At 39.4% G+C, this 9,827-nt stretch overlaps 2 protein-coding genes across 2 annotated transcripts; both read right to left on the bottom strand.

Moving 5' to 3' along the window:
- Positions 1-863: 863 nt before the first annotated feature.
- Positions 864-1,796, bottom strand: LOC101530069 (olfactory receptor 10G4-like). The gene has a single exon (XM_012930501.2). It carries the CDS (start codon positions 1,794-1,796, stop codon positions 864-866), a length of 933 nt encoding a protein of 310 aa, XP_012785955.2.
- Positions 1,797-8,311: 6,515 nt separating this feature from the next.
- On the bottom strand, positions 8,312-9,244 carry LOC101530324 (olfactory receptor 10G4-like). Its single transcript, XM_004597735.2, has one exon. It carries the CDS (start codon positions 9,242-9,244, stop codon positions 8,312-8,314), a length of 933 nt encoding a protein of 310 aa, XP_004597792.2.
- Positions 9,245-9,827: the final 583 nt, after the last annotated feature.

Raw genomic sequence — 9,827 nt, 5'->3', positions numbered from 1 at the left:
TGCCCACCATATGCGGTGGTCCACATGGGTACACATCCTTCTTAACTATGTAAACATCATCAAAAATAAAATAGATTTATACGATGTCCTCTTAGACATATGTTAAATTTCTACACACACACACGCACACAGCACACACACAAAAAAACCTAAGAGTGATAATGATATTTGGACATATGAAACCACAAGAAACACCAAGTGTTCATGATTACTGTTTTTGAACACTGTCACTATAACACCAAATTCCAAATTCTGTGCGTACAACAAATAAACCCACCATGAATATTATCCATGCTCTTATAAAGAACAAGTCAACCCTCCCCTATCTTTCATCCAAATAAAAATTTAGATTGTTGTAAAGGTGAAATAAATGAATTATAGAGAAGTGAGCACAGTAACCACTGAAAAAATGTATCCATGACACACAAAATTGTTCATAAGAAAAATCTGAAAAGTTGTCCTCATAGAAATTGAGACTAGAATGAGGATTTTCCAAGGCAGGAAAATTGGGAAGAAGATACTCTCCAAAACTGCAGACAAGAAAGAAGTTTATGTGTCCCAGAATATAAGGTGATATATATATAATTAATAGTAATGTATTAGATGATTCAAAGACAGAAATTTGAAAGTAGTGCAGCCAATTTAAGCTGGAGGATAGTCAGGTGCACTGAGTGGAGAATTAACCAAAGTATACATGAACCAAAACACCATACTGAATCTACAAATAAAAATACTTATGTCAATGAAAAACAATATTTGTGGAAGAATAGTAATAGAGCCCTAAATAAGAACATAGAAGTAATGTTCTATAATTGCATTTTAGTATTGATACTAAAACAACGAACATATATACTCAGGAGTATTTATTTGTGTGGACCGTGTGCAATTATTTCTTTTAGTTTCACCAGAGCTTTCCTCACCTCCTTGTTCCTCAGCGTGTACACAACAGGGTTGAGAAGTGGAGTCAGCACAGTGTAGAAAACTGCCACAATCCCGTCCATGACCTCCTTGGAACCCGGCCTCAGGTAGATGAAAACACAAGGCCCAAAGAAGCAAAGCACCACAATGCAGTGGGAGGCACAGGTCTGAAACGCTCTGCGTCTGCCCTCTGAGGTGCGGATCCTCAGGATGGAGCCCACGATGGACACATAGGACAGCACTATGAGGAGAAAGCAGCCCGAGGCCACCACCCCAATGTTGACAAAGATGACCATCTCATTGGCTGAGGTGTCCGCACAGGCCAGCCGGAGGATGGGTGGGGCATCACAGAAGTAATGCTGGATGTGGTTGGGGCCACAGTAGGGCAAACGGAATGTCAGGGTGGTCTGGACAGCAGAGTGCAAGGAGCCACTGAGCCAGGTGCCAGTGGCCAGCACGGCACACGTCCTACCACTCATCAAGCTGCTGTACCTGAGTGGGTAACTGATGGCCAGGTAGCGATCATAGGACATGACTGTGTAGAGGAAGCACTCAGTGCTGCCCAGGAAGTGGAAGGAGTAGAGCTGGGCCACGCAGCCGCCAAAGGAGATGGCCCCGCCTGTTGGCAACAACAAGGTCATCAGCATTTTGGGCACCGTGACTGTGGAGAACCACATGTCAATGAAGGACAGGTTGGTGAGGAAGAAGTACATGGGTGTGTGGAGGTGAGAGTCCAGCCTGATGAGCAGCAGGATGAGGAGGTTCCCCAGCACAGTGAGCACATAGATGAGCAGGAAGATTCCGAAGAGTGTGGAGTCCAGTTCTGGTGGGTGGGGAAGGCCAGTGAGGAAGAATGAGGTCACAAGGCTCAGGTTCATTACTGCTATTCTTGCTGTCTCTCTTAGGTATACCGGCACAGAGCATCCAGCAGCTAGCACTTGCCTGGAAACTGGAATCCCTTCTCTATATGACAATTGCTGTAGATAATTCTAACATTGTTTTGCTGGTTCCAGGCCTTCTTTACCTATCACAATGGAATGATTTCAACATATTTCTGTGATGCTTGCATGCACACACATATAAAAACAATGACACACATTGATATGTACATATCAAAGCAGGAGAAATACATTTTGTTATCTTTTCTTAGGTTATATTGTAGCTACTGCCAATTCAGTGTCATAAAACTGGCATTGTTACTATTTCATTTGTCTGTGTATCAGGGAAGTTGCTTCATTTTTTGTAGTCTTCGCACATTTCAATGGTAGTGTCTAATGACCCTGATCTCATTTGTTGATTCGAATATTTTTCTTTCATTTCTTTGTGGCAGCCGAATTCAGCTTTTTAGGCTTTGGAATGTAATTCCCTGCTTGGTTGCTACATGTGTGCAGAGAATATGACTCTGGTGCTGCAGATCACCTTAGGGACAGGAAATTACTCTTCCTTGTCTTCTCCATGATAGTTTCCCTGAAAAAAGAAAAAGGACGGGAATCCATCCATTTTGATAGGACAAAATGACATGTCCCGTCATGTCCAAGGTCAGTCTCAATGAAACCCCCACTCAGAAAGGGATAATTTAATGGAGGATGCCCTAGGACATGGTGATTCTACAGGCTGTGTGGAGCTATGTTTACTACATTCCATTTTCAGGGTTCACAGGAACATAAAAATGCAGGCACATAATCGTTGGTAGTAATGAATATTTGAAAGTTTCATAGTACCCAACAATCATCTTTCCGTTTCCTCATTTCCAGCCTGGCATTAAGAATGTCAACTCTTTGAGTAGATGAAAGCATCACATAACGTGACACAATTAAGTGCTCAGTATAGTGCCTGATTTAGGTTAACTGCTCAGTACGTGATGGTGAACCACACACCACTGTGCCTTGCTGTGTTCTTACAAAATCACCACTGTAACAACTGGAACAAAGAAAGAAATACATGAATTACACTCATGTTTCCAGACCTTTCCTCTCCATTTCAGGCTGGGTCTGATAGAAGGCTTCATCCCCACTACTGTCACCATTGATCTCTTTGTGCCTGCTTTGGAAAGGGCAACTGCCCACTCTGTTGGAACATCCAAGAGTATCAGCTATCTGAGCAGTGGAATTCCCCACAGCCTCCCACACGACCTTGAAAATGGCAAGTCTCACACATGACTGGCCTTCTAGTCTTCCTCTATGGAGCCATTTCTTGTGAAACTCTATGAACATAAATTTCAATCTCTAAGTATTAACCAGTTTCTGCTATACATCCTTTATTCCTAGATATATAAAGGGTCCAATATCAGTTTTCTTATAACTCATAAACAGCTGTTTTCTCTTCTTCATAGTTGTAAACACAGATGGATCTCATAAGCAAAGATAATTGTACTCACACTGTGGTTTCTAATTAATACCTAGGACTTGAGATAGGTGAAACAGACCCAATGCAAAAATAGGGGCCTAAGGCCTGTTTGATGTCTAAAAAAAAAACTGGCATTCTATGCTATTGAATTTGAAGCATAAACTATGTATTTAAAGATGTTGTGACTTCATGCAAAAACACCGACTAGGTTCAGTATTTTTAAAGGGCTTATTAATGTATTTATTTGTTTGAAGGTCAGAGATATAGAGACAAAAGCAGAGAGAGCATGAGGGAGATGATTTTTCCATTCACTGGGTTCTATATCCCAGATCATTGCCACATCCTGGAGCCAGGATCCAGGAACTTAATTGGAGTTTCCCACTTGATTGACTGGGACCCAAACACTTGGGCCATTATCTGCTTCTTTTCCTGGGACATTAGCAGGAAGCCGGATGGCAAGTGGACACAAAGCAGCAACCATATAGCATGCCAATGTTGCAGTTCCCAGCTCTATCAGGTATAGCAAAATGCCAGGCCTAGAGTTCAGTATAGTTTCATTAGTCCTGTTGATTAAGACTATGAAGCTGTTTTGTGTTATGTAATTAACCAGGATCTACTCTTCCGAACTCTGATAAAATGATCACTGCTCCTTCAAAAAGTTCACAGCAGTCTTCAACTAAGATAAGACGATTTGAGGGCAAAACAATTTTAAAATCCACGCAGCTTACTTATCAAATGTGTTTTTCATGAAAATTTTGCATAGTGAACTTATGCTTGGAGGTAAAATAAACATATAAACTGGTCTTTGACTTTTATGTTTCCTGAAGTATTTTGAAATATGCCTGTATCTTAATTCCAGGAAACAGGGCATATGTTTCATTTTTTCCAAATATGTAAAGAAACAAGAAACATGGATATTATATTCACGGACATGGAGATCAGAATTCCAGAAGTGGAAAAATATAGAGCAGAAATTGCCACAGAACTCATCTACCTGGTTAGGTTAACATTGGGTTTTGATGAAATACAAAAAGTTTATTATGTGAACTCCAATGTAATGTGAGACTTAACACATGATTTTTGAACAGAGAGGTCAGAGTTTGACTTGTTCGGCCATGTTGTTACAACCCCACCTTGCTCGTGTTCACCCAGTTTACTCTCTTTAGTAGTCAATCAGTCTCTTACATATCTCTTTACGGGACACATGACTAACACAGAATGAGTCTGAAAATTTGCAAATACCGTTGCTTTGCTATGAAACCTTGGGAATGAACTAAGGAAAATAGGAAGGAATATATTATATTTACATTTCTTTTAAAGAACTCACCTTACAGTATTTGGTACATTTCAGCCATAAACTCATTAACTTCTCAACTCTTTCGCATTCTGTATGCTGTGTGTAAGCACTCCAGTGCAAGGTATCAGACACACTGTGCTAAGTGAGAACACTTTGATTCTGTTCAAGAACCAGCCTAGGAAATGGAAAGTAACATGTCTGGATCAACAGTAGCTTAAATTGATTTAGTCTCTCAGGGACGCCTTTGCTCTTGGGTTTTCAGGCTCCTTGAATTAGCACAGAAACACAGAGGAGATCAATCAAAGATCTCCCCAGAATGTGCTATTATCTCTTTGTTTTTAATTGAAAGTTCCTAACGTAGCTCGTATGATTGTGGACCACATTTCTAGACCTAAGAGGAAAGAATTTGGCTGCTTCTTTCCTTCGTCAGTGGAAGAGAAACATTCTCAGTGCTTGCTTTTGATGAAAATTATTTGTAACCACGAATAATCAAGATCCCTATTCCTTTTATCATCTTATTGCAGCAGTTTAAAAATCCACATTTTCAAATTTTGTTGTTGTTTAGGATTCCACAGTGTTTTTTTTTTTTTTACAAAAGAAATATCTACATTACATAATTATGTGCCAGTCTTATAAGTAATACATTTCATAGCTTCCACAAGCATAACTAAACACTTAAGATACTTTCAAATTATATCCACTTTGTGTTTTTTTTTCAGACTTTTAGGAATTTCTTCATTCTGAAGTAATGGTCTCTGTCCATTGGATTTCTCTAAATGTTAATAATTATCAGCTTGATTCATTATTTTCTTATGATGTAAAATGTGCTTCCAAATTTGTCCTTTCAAAATGCTTTGCTTCTTGTGGATTTTTAATGCCCAAAATATTTTAGCAATAAATTCCTTTGTTTTTGATGTTAACATTTTGCTTTAATAGGATATCTTTTACATCTATCATATGTGTGTGTGTATGCACATATATATGTTTTCATTTTTATAAAATGTAGTGCTTTTTAGTGTTTTGAAGTGATTTTGAAACTTCACAAAATCCATTTATCTAGTCATAATGGGAGGATCTTTTCTATTTCCATCATATTTGAGATAACATCTGTACTTGTATCACCAACTGTGCAGACTTTTTATGGATTTTATTTATGTTTCCCACTATGTTGCTTTTTTCATGACAATTTGCTTATTAAAACGTAGACTTATAGTAGTAGGATGGAGAAAATTGATCGGCAAAGTTGATCATCCAAAGATTAGCACTGTGGTGCAGCACATTAAGCTGGGGTTTGCACTGCAGGCATCCCACATCAGAGTGCTGGTTCCATCTGCAAACTCTGCTTCTGACTCCGTTTCCTGATTATGCTCCTGGGAAAGCAGATGACCTGAGTAACTGGGTCCTTGCCACCCATGTGGGAGGACCAGATGCAGTTACTGGATCCTGGTTTCAGCTTGACTTAGAACTGGTAATATAACTCTCTCTTTGTCTCTCTCTTGGTCTCTTTCGCTGTCTGGCTTTCACATAAATAAAAAATAAATCTTTTGAAAGCCTGATACTTCAGGGTAGAGTAACTTTAAGTCAAGGTATTACTTACTTATTTATTCATTTGTCCTCTTCTGTCTGTTTAAAAATATCCTTAACTGATAGTTGTTACACAGTTTGTGATACTGATGGCCATAAATCAGGTGCAAATGACTTTTTGATGTGCACATTCTGACATAGGGTCAAGATTCAGTACGTTGCTTCTGAATATACATATAACCCAAAGAAATTATTTGTAAAAACCCACCTTTCTCAACTGCAAGGTTATAAATCACATGTGCAACCTTCACTGTGTCTCACTTCCATTGTTACGTTGGTCAGCGCTGTGATCGCTACTAATCTGTGCTACTCTCAAATACTGTTATAACATCTGCTTTTACAAACCATCATTTTTTTTTACTATTTTTTTCTTTTTTGAAAAATATCCATTTATTTCTGTTGGAGAGTTAGATTCATACAGAAAAGGAGAGACAAAGAGGAAGACACTCCATCTTCTGGTTCACTCCCCAAGTAGACAGCAGGGCCAGAATTGAGCTGATCCAAAGTCAAGAGCCAGAAGCCTCCTACTGGTTTCCCACGTGGACACAGGGTCCTAAGGTCATAGGCCATTCTTAACTGCCCTCTCAGGCCACAAGCAAGGAGTTGGACAGGAAGTGGAACATCAGGGCTACAAATCAGCAGCCACACGGTATCCATGCAGGATGAGGACTTCAGCCACCAGGCCACCATATCAGGCCCTACAGTTAATTTTCATTTTCATTTTATCTTTCTGTCCTTCATTTAAATTTATACAGAGTCAACAGATTTCCTGTACTTTGTAGATTAACTGTAAGGACTTAATGACACTGTCCGCTCTCAAGACTGCATTAGAATATTCTGAGGATAGCTGGCATATGGAAAAGATTATCTTCCGACCCAGAAGCCTATCATAATCCTCCATTTCCTCAGCAATTTTTACTTTTTCATCAAAACCATTTAGATCAAAGTTTTTCTTATACCTACAAAGAAAGACAAGGGCCTAGAATTACCAATATTTGATGGTCATATGAACTATTAAGCATAGACAAGCTACAACAAATAGACATTTCATGAGTCAATCTGCTGAAGGTGTAAACTAGACATTGGAGTAGCTGCAGAAAATCCATTGTATGAACATGCTGCAATCTATTTTTATTGACAAGCATTTGAATATTCTGATTTTTTCTATTCAAATTTTATTTCCAGAAATATTTTTGTATAAGGAAACAAATGATAAAAACACACTCATAAACACAAGTTGTCTTCATAAAATTCATGAGTTTTATTCAGCCTTATATTCTGAAACACACTTATGTTATAATTCAATTTTTCTATAACTGTTGCGAGGTAACCTAGTTAAGTGGAATTTCCTTTAGCAAACATATTATATATTATATATTATATGGCCTCCTCTGAATACACATTATAGTTCTAGACATACACCAAGACTCTGAAAAAGTGATAAAGACATTTGAACAGCAGATTCCAAAACAAATAAACCCTCTGCTGCTGACTGATCTCATTGAACAGGATTGCTTTGACTTTAAACTCTAAGAGATACACCTGCCATAAAATTATCCATGTTATTATAAAATCAAATCAACCTTCCATATCTTATTTCCAAATACAAAAGTTTACATTATTATAATGGTGAAAAAACAGATATGTGAACAGATTCATCCTTAATGATATGATGTTGGGACTCAAAATTTCTTGCAAAATATGAGAAGGCATAAATAAAATATGAAAAACTATTCCCATAGAAGTTGAAAGTAGAATGTTGGTCCTCCAGACTGGAACATCAGTAGGCAGGGTAACGGCAGACAGACTAGTTCCCAAAATTATGGTTGAGGAACAAGTTTCAGTGTTCTAGGCACAATGGTGTGTGTGTGTATGTGTGTGCACGCACACGTCTGTGTATCACAAACTTGGATATTTCAAACACAGGGATTTCACACCACAAATAAATACTAATAAAAGATGATAGATGTATCACTTCCACTGATTGGCATTACTTAAATAGAATATGAATCAAAACACCACTCTGAATCTAGAAACAAGAAAATAAAGACAAAAATGCTTGTGAAAAACTAGTAAGATAGTACTGAGTAAAGTTCAGAAATAATGTTTTAAAACAGCATTTTATTGCAATTTATACAAATAAGAAGCTATAGGAATTTTCAGTATTTAATTGCTTTGAACATGTACTATTTTGCCTTTTAGTTTCACCACAGCTTTCCTCACCTCCTTGTTCCTCAGCGTGTACACAACAGGGTTGAGAAGTGGAGTCAGCACAGTGTAGAAAACTGCCACAATCCCGTCCATGACCTCCTTGGAACCCGGCCTCAGGTAGATGAAAATTCCAGGCCCAAAGAAGCAAAGCACCACAATGCAGTGGGAGGCACAGGTCTGAAACGCTCTGCGTCTGCCCTCTGAGGTGCGGATCCTCAGGATGGAGCCCACGATGGACACATAGGACAGCACTATGAGGAGAAAGCAGCCCGAGGCCACCACCCCAATGTTGACAAAGATGACCATCTCATTGGCTGAGGTGTCCGCACAGGCCAGCCGGAGGATGGGTGGGGCATCACAGAAGTAATGCTGGATGTGGTTGGGGCCACAGTAGGGCAAACGGAATGTCAGGGTGGTCTGGACAGCAGAGTGCAAGGAGCCACTGAGCCAGGTGCCAGTGGCCAGCACGGCACACGTCCTACCACTCATCAAGCTGCTGTACCTGAGTGGGTAACTGATGGCCAGGTAGCGATCATAGGACATGACTGTGTAGAGGAAGCACTCAGTGCTGCCCAGGAAGTGGAAGGAGTAGAGCTGGGCCACACAGCCGCCAAAGGAGATGGCCCCGCCTGTTGGCAACAACAAGGTCATCAGCATTTTGGGCACCGTGACTGTGGAGAACCACATGTCAATGAAGGACAGGTTGGTGAGGAAGAAGTACATGGGTGTGTGGAGGTGAGAGTCCAGCCTGATGAGCAGCAGGATGAGGAGGTTCCCCAGCACAGTGAGTACATAGATGAGCAGGAAGATTCCGAAGAGTGTGGAGTCCAGTTCTGGTGGGTGGGGAAGGCCGGTGAGGAAGAATGAGGTCACAAGGCTCAAGTTCATTACTGCTGCTCCTGCTGGTTCTTCTTCTATATATAACACATCAGTTACATGCCATATTGACACTTTGTTAGACCGAAGTTTTACCTATGTAATATCAGGGGCATTCTAGGTAAATAATTATGTATATTTTTGTTTCAAAACTTTTTGGCAAAACTGTTGATATATATTCAGCATCTATATTTATGTCTCTGGTTCTCACACAACTACCCTCCCATACAATTCTTCCCATGGACACTAGTACAAGTTGTGTGATATTCAAAATTTGCATAGAAATGTATAGTATGAGACATATTATTGGCATATTAAATATTTTACTCTGGCACATAATTTTGTTTATTTCATGTACTGTAGGATTTTGGAATGTTATTATGCACATACATACAAGTACACAGAAACCATTGGAAATCCACTTAAATAGGGGCACAAATATGGAAGACATACTAGTTTTTTGTTGCTACAGTTAAATCACTACAAGTTCGCTGGCATTAAGCATTAAAATTAATTTTCTCACTTTTCGCTGACGCAGGTATCTGTGCCCTCTGCTCTTGATCTCTATCACTGATTTTTTTCCTGATCATGGACA

The sequence above is a fragment of the Ochotona princeps genome, chromosome 4 (assembly GCF_030435755.1).
Source record: "Ochotona princeps isolate mOchPri1 chromosome 4, mOchPri1.hap1, whole genome shotgun sequence".
In the NCBI taxonomy this organism is placed as follows: Eukaryota; Metazoa; Chordata; class Mammalia; order Lagomorpha; family Ochotonidae; genus Ochotona; species Ochotona princeps.
Note: the sequence above shows the minus strand (reverse complement) of the source record. Positions and strands in the feature narration are given on the sequence as shown.

Excerpts from the sequence above, each read along its gene's own strand:
- LOC101530069 (XM_012930501.2), bottom strand. The coding sequence starts at position 1,796 with ATGAACCTGAGCCTTGTGACCTCATTCTTCCTCACTGGCCTTCCCCAC.
- LOC101530324 (XM_004597735.2), bottom strand. The coding sequence starts at position 9,244 with ATGAACTTGAGCCTTGTGACCTCATTCTTCCTCACCGGCCTTCCCCAC.